At 48.7% G+C, this 15816-nt stretch overlaps 1 protein-coding gene across 5 annotated transcripts in view; it reads right to left on the bottom strand.

Annotated features, from left to right (window-relative positions):
- ENO4 (enolase 4) overlaps positions 1–15784 on the bottom strand; it is a 28387-nt gene extending 12603 nt beyond the window's left edge. For 2 of the 5 annotated variants that reach the window (XM_061569032.1, XM_061569033.1), the window contains exons 1-7: positions 15402–15546; positions 13498–13667; positions 10218–10346; positions 3357–3547; positions 2250–2383; positions 1768–1937; positions 504–632 (exon numbers count right to left, since the gene is read on the bottom strand). In XM_061569032.1, the coding sequence (XP_061425016.1) occupies positions 504–632; positions 1768–1937; positions 2250–2383; positions 3357–3547; positions 10218–10346; positions 13498–13667; positions 15402–15492 (1014 nt within the window). In that variant the 5' untranslated portion in view covers positions 15493–15546. Of the gene's footprint in view, positions 1–503; positions 633–1767; positions 1938–2249; positions 2384–3356; positions 3548–10217; positions 10347–13497; positions 13668–15147; positions 15293–15335; positions 15547–15596 lie in introns of those variants that run through there. The other 3 variants (XM_061569036.1, XM_061569034.1, XM_061569035.1) reach the window with 3 other exon arrangements.
- Between the last annotated feature and the right edge of the window lie 32 nt (positions 15785–15816).

Raw genomic sequence — 15816 nt, 5'->3', positions numbered from 1 at the left:
TGCCTACGTTCCCTCAGACCCATTCACTCGTCCGATCCGGGCGGGGGGGATCAACCATCACCCGCCCGGCGACTCGTGAGGGTTGAGGTCCATCCCTGGCTTGAGCGGCAGCGGCGAGATCTCTTCACCTTGGTCCCAGCAACCCGAACTCCCGCTCCGCTCTCACGCACCTCCTTATATCCCCCTCCCAATTGTCCAGCTCCTCCCTTGTGTCTCTTTAGGGCCAGAGAGGCTGGCGCCTGTCAGGCCATCAATCACCCCTTATAGCACGTCTCCCTGGCAACACCTCCGGTGTCAGCGTGCAAACCCGGGCCGACCCCGTCTGCACCCAATTCTCCCCTTAATGAGGTGGAGGTTTGCTCGTGCAACCTCACATTGCACACGCGCACCTGCCTGCTATCGGTTGCCCCCGGCCAACAATGCGCACCGCGTATTTTACCACACTACAAGTGGATAGAGCAGGGCTCATGAAGATGATATCCGTTTCACAAATGTGTTAGTACCTGTGAAGCTGTGAGTCCTGGTCTTGGCAGAACCATCACTTCTTTCAGAAGATTTAGCTTTCCTGGTGAGGCTTTTCCACAGCACAGCACCGTTACCATAGTGACTGGAATTTTCAATGTTTGTTGTACCTATTAAACAAGATACAACATGTGCCTATGTCATCACTGCAGTTGTGTCCACCAGGTTTGAGTCACCAAAAGCCACATTCTATGTGCAGTAGCAGCAAGAGCAGCAGCCACGTTGAGAAGGCGTTGTGCTCGCGCACAGTGACTCTCCTGTGCAGCTGCTGTTGCACCAACCCTGCCAGAAACCATAGCTGCTGAAACGAGAGCTGCCGAAAACCAGGGGACGCGGGCTATGTGGAACACCCGTGAACATATTTTGTGAGCCTAAATCACTATGTTCGCCAATGTGAGTTGGAATAAATAAATACCCACCTGACAAAAGAACTCAACCACAAGCATGCACTGTGATACCACGATCACAATTCATGACAGTGTTCATAACAATAACAATCATAAATACTATGCCAGTTAACGCTCCACTAATACTGCATGTGCAGTACGCGACACCAACAATTACTACCATCACCATGTATAATACAATATCATATTAAAATGTAACTTATATTGTACGTTAATATATAATTATAGTGTGATCATTATTTAATTGACTTACACAACGATATTATTAGAATTATGTATGAGAGATTATCCAAATATCCCCTTCATTTGGCTGTAATGGCACCCAAAGAGCCATATTTTATGACAATCACACGGCATCCTCACTCACTCACACACAGCTACAAGAGCAATGAACTCCTACTCCCATAATCACTCTTATTGCAATTTTCGTCACAGCAATACCGCAATTACAGTTTCCTTCCGATTGCAACCGTAAAATATTGCAGGAATGCAATTATATACAGATTCTGTGTTAATTGGTTGCTAATATTGTGCATGCTTACTTTTCAGTTATTTAAATCCGTTATTTTCAGTCGTTGCTTTTGTGTTAGTCCTGAGAATAATGATATCTCTATTCATCTGGATGTTTAATTGCTAATTTGCAGGGTTCAACGATTGGGAATATTTGTTTGTCGGTGGGATGGACACAAATATATTTTGCAAGAAAAAGGTCAACTTTGGATTGCTTCAATTAAACTTTCAGCTTGCATGAATTGCACCATAAATGAGTAAACATGTCTTGGTTAAGTACGAAAACCTATACAATGTATTTAAACACATTGAAGGCGTCTTCACTTACCTCTGTGTGGGAGAGGGAAGCAATGTGCTTGTAAAGTGGGCAGCTTTTAAGTCGGGCTGCGGCCTTGGCGATGGCCATAGATGTTGCCCCGATGGCCACACTTCCGGGAAGTAGTGGGGCTCGCATCTCTTTGTGAAAGAGTGGCTTTTCCAGAGCAGCGCTCTTCTTGCCTGCGCATGGCGAGTGGACACGAAAGAGAGGCACTTGGCAGGAGAAAAGCAAGCGGCAATCGGCAACAAGGCACCAAGTATTCATCGTTAACGTGTAGATATTGCAGGAGGAAATATTTGTGATGTTATCTTAATTCTTACATCGAAATATGCCTCATATCCGGCATACCAGTTTCGGTCAAAACATTGAGATTCTTTTTAAAAACGTCTTTTCCTAAATTTTATTCCAGATGTGCTACTGGTGTCATGTCATACCCAATGTGTCCACGCATACCCTGTGTGTCTGCGCGTACCCGGTGTGTCTACGCGTACCCTTGATGGGCTTTTTGTCACTGTTCACTGTCACAGCAGGTGGTTGCACCACGGGCTCCGAGAACTCTGTTCTTATCACTTCCTCCTGCTCCTGTTGTTGATGCACTTCAAACAGCTTCTCCTTTAGGAACTCCCTGCACCGTGCAGGAAATATGAGTCCATCAGCCCGTGCTCCTTCTATAAAAACTTTTCATTTTAAATTGTGTTACTTACATAAAATTAATACGTAGGTTTTCACAGCCAATATTATGATTCATCATTGTTTAATTGGGTTAGGCCACGTGGTGTTCTTACCTCCGTCACGCGACAGCCAAACAAGTGAATTGTCTTTTGCACACGTGTAAGTTGAATATCAGTTCTCACAACCAAATTTAGCCATTAGATACGACGTCTCGTTTGAAACTGCATCAAGCATCGTTGGCACAATGGTTGCCTTATTATATCCAAAAATCTACTTTTCCGCCGTCAAAGTTGATGATGACAAGGTCAATTATTTCTATTGATAAGATGCTTTGTATAATTTTATTCATCTGTAAGACTGCCAAGGGAAAGATAACATTTGAGTAGAGTACAGGTATCCCTCGATTTACAAACGGGTTGCGTTCTTCAACAAACTTGCATGAAAGAAAAGTTTGTAAATTGGAACGGCTCTTCGCTTTAATTTAATACATTCCAACTGTACTCCTAACCTAAAAACATACACCTATATCAGTTTTAACAATGCAAAAATGATAACATAAATATTAAAACGATTGAATAAGAAATACTTTAAAACAAAAATAATGAACGTTTTCAGGGAACTCCCCAAAAGTTCTACTGCATGTTTGAATGAGTGTGTCGGTGATGTGGAGCCATTACTGGTGCACTGCAGGGACACCGTGACGCTGTCGCGGATGACGACGCAGCCTCTCGGGTGCTTCTTGCTTGATCTCATGGCGCGTGGCGTGTGAAATTTCGTCAACTCGGAAATAAAATTTCATTAATCGAAAAGTGTCCATAATTTGTCAATTGCTTTCAAGCAACATATCGTAAATTGAATGTTCGTAAATTGAGGGATACCTGTATAAGGGATATCGTGGTGAGACATTATTTTATTATTCTATGTACCTCAACAAGCAGTCAAGCTCTGACTGGTTGTATGGCTGCTGACCCGTAAGCAAACCAGACAGAGAGTGGTTGATCCACTGGATGGCCAACTGGGAAGATTCTTTTTTCTTGCTGTACTCCTGATCCTTCAGCCCCAGTGCCATGGTATCTGGTGGTTCACCTTCACTGGCCATCACCAGCGAGCACACACGCTGCAACACATTACCAGGATAACTAATTTCCAGTTTAACATTTTATTTGTTTAACCATGTGAGAACTCAGGAGACCAGGAGAGTCTCAATTGCAAGAGTGACCTGGGTCAAACAAATAATTAAATGACCACAATGAAAAAAACCGACATCAAAACAAAAACAACTGTGTTGCTTGAAAAATATTAAATATAGTGCTCAAACATAACTCAATGTTAATAAACTCTCTGTAGCCCAAGTTGACTCAGGTAGATTGTTTTAGACTAATCATACTAAAATTACAAATTAAGTTACAGAACGATTAAACAGTTCTACGGTGCCTATTGTACAGACAAGCATATACTACTGTACTTAAAATATAACAGCCCGAGTGTAGCTGACTCCATGCCTGACATCTGCAGCAGTGCGTGATGACATAAACCACTCACTGCAGTGTAGGGGAGGAGTGTTTTTATTTGTGTAACCATAACTAATTAGTCAACTCTTAAATTCACACCACACAGGGTGGCCATGCGTCAGAGGGGGGGGATCCGAAGGGGTTGGTAAGCGACAGGGCGCTCAGACCGAGTCAGTGGTCCGAGTTGGCCCATAGGGTCGTCGCTGCGGCCGCAGGATCATCCGCCGTCGTAGGTTCCATTGAGGGGGTTGACGTCCGGATGTTGGTCGACAAGGGAGCGTCGGCGACCATCATCTCGGACCTCATTTACAACATCTTACCCGACAAGTGTCGTCCCCTGCGGAATGTTGATGTGCCGTGCTAATGGGTGTTCATTGGGTATAACTGGTAGGATCGACGTCCAGATCCGCATTGGCGATGTTAAATTGGAAAGGCCTGTTTTGGTTTCGTCAACCCTCGCCGTTCCATGCCTCTTGGGCACGGACTTTTTGGCAAGAATGCCCATCAAAATTCTCATCGACCAAGGGTGTATTGAGCTCCCCTCCAGCCGATGCATGGCTTTTTTGCCCTCACCCACTCGCTTGCGCACGGCGTTCGCCACAGTTCAAGCGTTGGCGTCTCGTACGGTTCGCGTTCCGGCCGAATGTCAAACGCTCGTTCCTCTCCGATTCCGAAAACCTCTTGCGTCGGATGCGCTTTCTGGAGGCGTGCTGCCAGGTCATTCTAACACGGCGGTGCGGGGGTTGGATCTTTTGGGTGCGCAGACACACCCAAAAGGTCCTCAATGCATGGTCAAGGACTACTGTTATTCCCTAAGGTACAGTGCTTGCACACACATCACCGGCCCTTGTGGGGGACTCGTTGGTGGGTCACTTAGAAGATGTGGCCCATTCCATCCCGCATTCACGCCCTGATTCCGAATGTATTGACGCGCTTTGTTCGTGGTGTATGAACTTCTTGCCATCACAGCGTCTTAAATTGCATGCGCTCTTGCGTGACTTCGCTCATGTCTTTAGCAAGGGTAAATTTGACATTGACTGCACCAAGCTACTCAGTCACCACATTGACACGGGTGATGCTGCGCCTATCCGACAGAATCCATTCCGCTTAAGCCCGGCAGAGAAAGAGCACGTACAGATTGCTGTCAATGACATGCTGGCGGCCGATATTATCTCGCCGTCCACCAGTCCGTGGGGAGCGTCCATTGTTTTGGTTAAAAAGCTTGATGGCACCCTTCGCTTCTGTGTAGATTTCCGGAAGCTCAATAAAGTCTCGGTAGCAGATTCTTATCCACTCCCCCACATGGATGAGTCGCTCGACGCCCTAGCGCGCACGCTACTTTTTGACTTTAGACCTGCTATCCGGCTTTTGGCAATTACCGCTCGATGACGCTTCTAAACCAAAGACGGCCTTCCACACTGCGCAAGGCCTCTTTGAGTTTAATCGGCTCCCCATGGGATTGCACTTGGCTCCAGCGACGTTCCAGCACCTGATGGAGCTGGTCCTCGCTGGGCTCCAGTGGGATTTCTGCCTGATTTACCTCGACGATGTCATCGTTTTCAGCCGCACCTTCGATGAGCATCTCGAATGGTTGCGAGCGGTCTTCCTCAAAATGCGAGCAGCAAATTAAAAATTTAAACCTCAAAAATGCCACCTCATGCGCGATTCCGTTCGTTATCTTGGCCACATCGTCAGTCGCTTCGGCATTGCTACAGACCCCGAAAAAACCGACTGCGTCCGCTCTTAACCCATCCCCACCTCTGTTGGGGATGTGCGCAGTTTTGTGGGCTTTGCCTCATATTATTGGTGGTTTGTCGTGGGGTGTGCGTCTATGGCTAAGCCCCTCCATGTGTTGATGGCAAAAGGGACAAAATTCCACTGGGGGGAGGCAGAACAGGCCTCGTTTGATGTCATCCGTAAGGCCCCGATTGAAGCACCTCCCTTGTGGTAACCCGACTTCTCCGTGCCATTCATTTTGGACATGGACGCCAGTAATACGGGCATAGGGAGGGTGTTGTCACAAGTGGTCAATGGTGTGGAGCGCATCGTGGCCTATGGCAGCCGTGTACTATCCCCCGCAGAGCAGCGCTATTGTGTAACCCGTCACGAACTCCTCGCCATTGTCTTCTTCGTCCAGAATTACCGGCCGTACCTGTACAGTAGACACTTTACTGTACGTTCGGACCACGCAGCGCTCCAGTATGCCTTGAAGGTCAATCAGCCATCGGGCCAATTGTCGGGCTGGCTGGAGGTCCTCCAAGACTATTCATTTACGGTTGTCTACCGGAAGGGTATTCGGCACGGTAATGCTGACGGGTTGTCACGGTTACCCCTCGTTGGGAAATGTGCTTTCTTCTTGGGTTCAGGGCGGTGTAAGCCTCCTGCCCAGGGTACGCCTCTGTCCCTCGCTGCCACAGCGGGTCCTGTCATTGACGGCCAGGAGGCGTCCAGCGCGCCCGTTGCACAAGACGCGCTGTTGGGCCTAAGTTCAGACGAATGGGGATCTTCAAATGGAAGACGTCTCCCCCCTCGGCTTATGCCGCCGTGCTAGGGAGTCACTCGAGGATGGTGGCCGGGGTGGCCCCGTTTCATTCGTCATACGGGATGGCCTCCTCATGCAGTGGGATGGCAGCTCGCGAGCGTTTAAACTTGTGGTGCCCACGTCCCTGCGGGGTAAAATTGTTTGGGCTACCCACGAGCACCTTCTTCATTTGGGCGTCCACAAAATGCTTGCTACTGTAATGCGAGCAAGAACAGGGTGCTTGCTGGCCTCCGCGCCGCTCACACGCGCCGGGTTATTGGGAGGCGGAGCGTGTGGGAGGAGCCACTGCTCACCTCGCTCCAATGGGAGTGGGGTGAACGGGGGGGGGGGGGGGGCGGAGGCGGAGGCAGGATAGAAGGTGGAGTTTGGGTCACGTGAGAGAGGGGGATATAAGGAGAGAGACGGAAGGGGAGAGAGGGAGAGAAGAGAGTGAACCACGGAGGGAGCCACGCTGGCGGTGGAGGGAGAAGTGGCGCCATTGCCACGTGGTCGGGGGTCATAGGCGCACTGCAGTCCAGCGTGCGCGGGGTGCGGCCAGGCCAGCGGAGCGTGCGGGATCGCATGGAGATAGAGAGAGCCAGCGGAGTGTGCGGGGTACCCGAAGGGCGGTGTGGCCCGGGGCGGGTGAGGAAAGAGCACACGGAGGGGCCGACGGAGACGGCGTGGCGAGAGCCACACGGAGTGTGCGCGGGGCGCACGGGGACGGAGACGGCGAGGGTTGGAGCGAGGACCAGCGGGCGCGAGGAAAGAACCCAATAAAGGACCAACGGAGAGCAACATCTTGTGAAGGAGTCCTTTATTACACCACTCTCCAACTGGAGTTTTTTTTGGCCGGGTATGGCTAGAGATGTGGCTGACCTCCTTTAAGGCTGCACTGAATGTGCTCGCCGTAAGCCACCCGCGAGGCCGTCTTGCCCACCTTTTGGGCCCATTTCTGGCTACTCCGCGAGGTAATAAGTACCTGTTGATTTGAGTAGAATATTTCACCCGATGGGCCATGGCCTGGCCTCTATCCAACCAATCGGCGGCAGCCATCACGGAGGCCTTTTTCCACGTCTACGTCTTGGATAAGGGTGCTCCCGAACTGCTGACCGATCAAGGGAAAAATTTTCATCCACCCAGTTGCGGGATGTGTGAAACTTGTTGGGCACACATAAGATTCGCACTTCGCAATATCATCCTCAAATGGATGGTATGGTTGAGCGCCTCCACCGGACGCTCACCTCTATGTTGAGCCACCAGGTATGCGAGTCACAGATTGATTGGGACCTCCACATCTCCGGCGTGCTGGCTGCATATAGGATGGCGCCCCATGCGGTGACGAGGTTTTCGCCATTCTACCTCATGTATGGCAGGGAAGTCTGCCCCCCGGTAGATGTGCAGCTGCGTATCAAACAGCCTTCGGCCAAGTCCAAGACGGCCGATCAAGTCCGTGCTAATGCTCACCACTTGGAGGCCCGGGAGGCCGCGAAATCTAACTCAGAGGCACGCCAGCTGGCTAACGAACGCCTGTGTGGCCTTCGTACGTCTCACCATGCATGGGTTGAAGGGGACCGGGCTTGGCTTCATTGCCCTCAGGTACCCCTAGCAACGTTTCCTAAGCTGCTTAAACCCTGGAAGGGCCCCGTCGAGGTTGTCCGCGTGGTCCGACCCCAGTGCGTTAAAATACTGTTCGGGAAACGCTCTTGGTATGTCCACCCCTCGCGCCTCAAACCTTTCATCCCTCCTCACACCTCTACTACACCACACATGGGCCGAGAGCGTGTTGTGTCAGGGAGGACTCCATGTGTAATGCGAGCGTAAATCGGGTTGTTGCTGGGCTCTGGCCCAATCACACGGCCCGGGGTATTGGGGGGCGAAGCCTGGTCTGCAGGGCGTGTGGGAGGGGCCACCGTTCACCTCGGCTCCAATGGGAGGCGAGGTGAATGGGGGCGGAGCCAGCAGGGTAGTATGGGAAGGCTGGATCTGACGATCCGGAAGGGGAGGAGTCAGGGTCACGTGGGGGGAATGGATATATGTGGGAGCCCGGAAGAGATCGGGGCAGTTGGGGAAGTTAAGAGGCTGAGCCACGTTGGGTGGTGAGAGAAGATCCGCGCCATCGGCTACGTGGCCGAAAGACCTCAGCACGCTATTGGCCAGCGATGTGCGGAGTGCGGGAGTGGAGGAGCTAACGGAGGAGCGTGCGTGGCACGTGAGAGGAAACGCTGGTCCCTGATCAGGACCAGCGGGGTGTGAGGAAGAGTGGAGGAGCTGACGAGGGAGCGCGTGCGGGGCACGCGCGAGACGACGCTGGTCTGCGGAGGAGACCAGCGGGGTGCGGTGAAAGAACCTAAATAAAAGACAAACGGAGACCAGCAGTGCTTGACGAAGTCTTTTATTACACATGTACATGGGGCAGGGAGGACTCCATGTACGTATGTTGTTGTCTTTCCTTGTACAGGTGGGCTGGGGTATTTATAGGGGTTCGCGCGGTTTGTTATTGCGTTCCATCGTTCATTGAGGCACACATACACAAGCGTTTTGTGGTTATCATCCAGGGTTGGCTAGGTGCTACGAAAGGGGGGGGGGGGGGTAATGGAGCGATGTCGATGGGCTGTGTACACTTACCTGCAGGGGCAGTCAGGGTCCAGCAGGGGCAGTCGTTATATCCCTAGCCCAAAAGCAGGTGGGGGCTGCGGGGTATCATGGGATCCCCCGGAGCCCCCTCTGGAACTCTCTAGAAGGTAGGCGGGGCCAGGGCTGACGCACCCGTGCTGGGTATAAAAGCCGGATCCCGGGAAGGGTCCGGGGCCAGTCCAAGACAGAAGCCAGAAGACCAGCTAGATAGGACCCTGGGACCCCTAGCCTCACTGCCCTTGTAAGGGCCGGGACTCTGTGTGGCTCAGTGGTGAGACCCTAGAACCCCTGGCCGAACGTCCTTGTGAGGGCCGGGTCCGAGTGGGCCAGTGGTCGGAACCCGCACCCTGGCTAGGTCGGGTTAGAGTAGCCTCCCCTAGGTACCCATAGCCGGAGGACCCAGAGTCGTGGTCCCGTGTTAGGGCACGTTAGCCCGGAGGCAGTACCTCCCCAGGCAGTGGTTATAGAAGGGCCGTTGCCCTGAGTGAGTCTGGGCTGTACTGCCAAGTATTTGTATTAAATAAAGTGTTGCCTCTAAGATCCGTCTCCAACGTCGCTAGAACTCACTACATATTGATACAATTCTGACCAATAAAGCTCCTCACCGGTTACTTAACACTTTTCACGACTGAATTCAACATGATGTACACATTTTGATTTAAAGCTTTCGTGACTGCAGAGATTCATATTCTGTTTTTTTCGGTAAAGTCACGTAGAAGGGAAACAATAAAATAATATATTTTCTTGCTGTGTTTTTCACACCTGATGATGATTGCTTGTGTTGCAGTCGAAACGTCGTGAGAATTTTATTGTTTTATATTTTTATCATTTTATTGTTTCCCTTCTGCGTGACTTTACCAAAAGAACCATAATATGATGTATACATTTATATATTTGAAAACTGTATGCAAATTAAAGTATCTAATGCATGTACATGTTCATGATAACGTAGCCTCAGAGCTGCTTTGTTCGCATGGTGGTCTGCCCATAAATACACTATCCAGGCCCAAAATAGGCCCATTCACACGTAGCTTCTGAAATCTTAAGTCTGGCGCATTGCCGGTGATTTGGTCAGAGACGACTCTGTGTGTGCATAATTGTGAAAACGGAGCTCTAACCTGCTCCATGTTCCTCGTGGTGCAGATGAGCTGCACTGCAATGGTGGGACAGCCCACAGTGTCCAGTGCCTGCCAGGCCTCTATCCGCTTCACTACCGCAGGCTTGCATAGCACAGAAAAGTGGTTCACCTGCAGTGCAAACATCCAGACACCGCTTCCTTTACAATTCCAATGTATGCAAGGCTTATTACAATATGCGCATCCATACATAACATTTTAGAACGTAGTTTTCAACCAATGTCTCCCGATTGTGCTCATGGCATCATGTCACAAGGCAGAGAATCCACTGGCATCTCTTGCAGAACAGCTCAACCCTTCTTGGTAGAGAACAGAATTGAAAGATAGAGAACTGTAAATATAAATGTGTCCATCTTCTTGGTTAAAATTGTCTCCGTGTTTGTATATGTGGATCGCCTCATGAACGAATCTCTCATGGTAGCCAGATGGCTTGCAGAGAACCTCTGTCTTGGAGAAGTCAATGTCATGTGAGCCCACTGAATTGTAACAGTGATCTGCCACGGCTGAGGTGTTTGTCCTACAGTAGGACAAACCCCCTGCCCCCTCCCTTTGGTGCTGCTGATCCTGCATAATGCATGGGCATAATATGACTTTGAAACCCCCCCGCCCACCTCCTACGCATTTCCCATGAATATGCTAAATTCCTCTTGATATGCACATTCTTTTGTTAAGGCGCTCTTCTTCCACCTCCAACCCAGCTTATATATAAGCTCCTAGCTTGGCAGTGTCTCATTCTTCACCTGAAGACGGCCTGCTTGCGTTGTAGCCGAAACGTCGTGAGAATTATTTTATTATGTTTTATTTTTATTATTTTATTACTTCCCTTCTACGTGACTTTACCGAAAAAACCAAGAATATAAATGTGTCGTTAAACCCACCACCTATTAGTAAGATTTGTCACGTAAACAAAACATGCCAATTAGTTACTAGTTCGGCACACCGGTGTGTTGGAGAGTAAACCCACAACATTTACAATTCGAGTATGATGTTTCGCCAGTAATTACAACCAGCCTCATCGGGTGACACCCAGATTTGTGGAGAAATCCTCCTCCTGTTTTGGTCTTAGATGGGTAAATGTGATGTCTTTACTGTGAGTCAATCACGTGCAAAGACCATATTACTACAGATAATATTGGTCGCGAAAGCCTACGTGTTAAACAGATAGAGAACTACTTCTGAAATCCCTTCAAGTGACCTCTGGTCGACACAGCATGGGGCAGTCAAGTACTGTCCCTTCCCTATTTTCAAAGCTGGAGGTGCAGAATCAATGATGGCTTACAACTGTGAGAGGAATGAATGGGTCAAAATATGCTCATACAATTTCGATTTAAAGCTTTCGTGACTGCAGGGATTCATCTTCTTCCTTCTTTCGGTAAAGTCACGTAGAAGGGAAATAATAAAATAATAAAAATAAAACATAATAAAATAATTCTCACGACGTTTCGGCCACAATGCAAGCAGCCGTCCTCAGGTGAAGAACAGGTCTGTCGGAAAGACAGTGTCTGAATGAACACCACCAGGCTTGGAAGCGTATATTTAAGCTGTGGTAGCAGTTACATTGGAGAAACCAAACGACATGTCTCGGACCGCATCCGTGAACATAAAGCAGACCTGAAACACGGTAGGACAAACACCTCAGCCGTGGCAGATCACTGTTACAATTCAGTGGGCTCACATGACATTGACTTTTCCAAGACAGAGGTTCTCTGCAAGCCATCTGGCTACCATGAGAGATTCGTTCATGAGGTGATCCACATATACAAACACAGAGACAAATTCAACCGAGAAGATGGATTCTGGCTCAGCAAACATTGGAAGGACGTAATAAACCATTTCTGATCTTAACTGATTGTGTTCACGTTTATGGTGACTTTCAGACCGCAGTCCACTCACTGGCATTGACTATATATCTTTTATTCTCCGCAGGGAATGGATTCTTTGCTCCGCTGCAAGTCTCCTCTCACCACTCTCCCATTGACATATTTCGTTGCTTCCTCTTAGTACCTTTCACGCGACGGTCAATGGTATAGTGTATAGCAGATTGTATAATAATACATAGTTTAAAAGTGTAATGTTTAATATAATGTATAAGGTAATATATAGTATCGTAATTGTATAGTGAATATACAGCAGTGTGGTATACAGTAGGGTGGGTAGAATAATACATAGTGTAATATTACAATGTATAGTCTAAGGTGGTGTATAGTAATGCAGGTGGTGTATAGTAATGCAGTATATAATTTAATGTTGGGTTTGTCTATGGCAGTATATAGTACGGGGCAGACCCGTGTGATGTAAGAGAAAAAAGTTTAGCTGGAGGCATATTATATTTTTTGCGACATAGAATTGTAATGTATGACTTAATGTTAGTAGCTCAGCTTATTGGAGAGTATATTTAGTATATTGATGATACTGATGCAGTTTATATTTTAGTTTCTTACGTGGTGGTTTAACTGCTGCAGCTCCATACTATTAACATTCCTTCCCTTTATTAATGCTAACCCTATTCCCTCCCTTTGATGCTGCTAATCCTGCATAATGCACGGGCATAATATGACTTTGAAAACCCCCCGCCCTTCTCCTACGCATTTCACAAGTAGTGACTAATCCCATATCTGCATTTTCCATAAATATGCTAAATTCCTCTTGATATGCAAATCCCTTTGTCAAGGCGCTCTTCCCCTCCAACCCAGCTTAAATATACGCTTCCAAGCCTGGTGGTGTTCATTCAGACACTGTCTTTCCGACAGACCTGTTCTTCACCTGAGGACGGCTGCTTGCGTTGTGGCTGAAACGTCGTGAGAAATATTTTATTATTTTTATTTTTTATTATTTTATTATTTCCCTTCTACGTGACTTTACCGAAAGAACCAAGAAGATGCTCATACAAGTTAGGTTTTCAGTCAAATCGCACGGTATAGTGTCAATATGGGGCAGCATTTCACAGCATATTAGAATAATATAAACCAATATAAGTGGGAGCACACCACGAAACACGCAAATACATTTAATCTAAATACCCTTAAAATTAAGCCCGAGTCTAAAATGTAGTCTCTGGTTGAATCAGTCCAGAGTTTGCTTTGTTGAACCAATTCTGCTAAACTCATACACTCCCTGAAGGCCACGTGGTTGGGTGGAATGTGTAACAATCATAAGCCTGTTTATGTAAAGGTGCAGGTATGTCGAGACGTATTACAGCTTATGACCTTTGAAACAAGCAATGAGTGAGGGCTGTTGCATGCGTGCTATGGCGAGTGGGTACCAGCTGCCCATAGATGTCTTCAGGCTGCTGGTGAAAGAGGCTATTGAGGGCCTCTTCCAAGTTCTGTGGGACCCCGTGGGCACGGTAGAACTCCACTGCCGCTTGCTTCAGCTTGTACATTTGCCGGGCGTCATCGGATAGCGAGCGCTCCATCACAGCTTCAGCCAAACCTGCCAAGGTGGATCATTCACAGTTGTTCAACTACGCCTTCTTCTTCTTAACATTTCTCTCATTGCAGGGTCGGCAACCAAAACAACAAAAAGAGCAATTTTTTTCGAACTCGGTAAAAAAAACTATATTTCAAGAGCCACCATACATGTGAATACGAAACGGTGGCCCTGAATAAAGAACGTCACGAAACAGTCCTTTAATGAGCTCCATGGTGAACTGGACTTCCATGGCGAACTGGACTTCCATGGTGAACTGGACTTCCATGGTGAGGGGTCGGCAACCAAAATAAGAGGCATTTTTGTCGAATTTCAAGAGCCGCACTCTGCAGTCCTTAAAGAGCTGCATGCTGCTCCGGAGCCGCAATTTGCCGACCCGTGCTCTAGAGCGTGCTATATTATCGTGCATTGTATCATAAAAGTAACGATAATATATATACGTACTGAATTCATGTAGAATTCTTCTCAAGCTAAGACGGGTTGAGCCTGCATAGTGCATGTATGGGAGACCACTCTACACAACAGGTTGCTATGGTTTGCGAGGCTACATGGTGACCAGCAGAGGGATGTGCAGATACTGTAATTATAGCACTATACATTATTTCCACGTCTACACTTTCCGCCTTCACCAACCCGCACTGACCAGTGTAGAGAAGTATAGCAAATTCACCCCCCGCGACTCGCACGGAGTGGGGAGGTGCGCAATCAGCAGCCGACCGATAAAGAGGGCTGCAATGTTCACATAATGAATGCACGTTGTATAGTCTGTAGGTAATAATATATACAGTATATATACAGCGCCGCATGTCATAAACAGCTTCGGCAATGTAAACAGCTGCTGGTGTAATGGATTTGCAGGTGTAATGGATTTGCAGGTGCAATCTCGAGAGGTCGCCGGTTCGATTGCATCTCCCGGCGCGGCAACTGGATCGTATTCACTGTACAAAATAAAGAAGCAGTCTCCTTCACATAATCTCAATTTAAACTGGAGGAATCCGATAACCGACACAGCTCTTTTTTCCACAGATGTCTAGTTAGGGAGGGGTCAGCAGGTTACATCAGCAATACAGATACAACTATTTATATTTCACGAGGTAAGGCCCACAGAGCTGTATATTTTTCAGAAGCGACCTGGCCACAAATGATAGCTCAACGATGTGGCTTATCATGTGGAACTGTATACGAGTCAAACACTCTAAATGCAAGTGTCTAAATGTGGAGGGAACCCCCAGAGGACCGAATAAAAGTCCGCGCAATCGCGGGGAGAGAGACACGCAAACTCCAAATATACAGCCGCAGGCGTCAGGGTCGGGATCGAACCCATGTCCCCCTGGATACCAGGCGATGGAGTTAACATCTCCTCGCCACCGCGGCGCCCGACATGTCCCTCAAACAACTCTGCCACGAATTTTTTTATTATATTATATTATTTTATTATGTTTTATTTTTATTATTTTATTATTTCCAATCTACGTGACTTTACCGAAAGAACCAAGAAGATGAAACTCTGCCACGACCCGTGCGCCTGCCGGCACAAGCACGAGGAGGCCGTGGGCCGGTTTAAGGCTTTCAGCGGCCCGGCAGCAGCCAGAGGCGACGCTCGAAATCAAATGCCCGCGAACTGCCGAGCTTACAGGCTCGGAGTCTTGTCGCCGATGTAATAACTCTAACCAATGATCTGCGTCGTTGTGGAGAATGAATGTAGTCGACAAAAGCGGCATTAATGAAGCAGCAGACCGCGCGGTGTCGAGGGAGAAAGTGGCCGCCACTCCGCTTCCGGCGTCTCGCGGTTGCCACGCAACGGCGCGCGCCCACGTGACACGCCCATGGCAACGGCCGCTATTCGCCACCGACGCTTCCCGTGACGTGAAGATGCGATGCGTTGTCAACAACAACAAATGCGAACAAAATCGGACGGCCGACGAAAGTCACCGATCAGCGAATGCCTCTGCACGATGGGTGATTCGGTCGCAGATCCGGGGAGGACGAGGGGGGATTATTTTGTTTTACAGCGCCTCGCAAGTGTCGCCCAACGCGCACTGCGCATGCGCGCGCCGTCGTGGAGTGACGTCACGCGATGGCGGCTCCCACTGGCGAGCAACGTGGAGCGGGGCCAGAGTGGGGGGCCGGAGATGTGGGGGGTGAGGGGGGC

This window comes from Lethenteron reissneri, chromosome 42 (genome assembly GCF_015708825.2).
Source record: "Lethenteron reissneri isolate LAM-NWPU_2019-01 chromosome 42, ASM1570882v1, whole genome shotgun sequence".
Taxonomy (NCBI): Eukaryota; Metazoa; Chordata; class Hyperoartia; order Petromyzontiformes; family Petromyzontidae; genus Lethenteron; species Lethenteron reissneri.
Note: the sequence above shows the minus strand (reverse complement) of the source record. Positions and strands in the feature narration are given on the sequence as shown.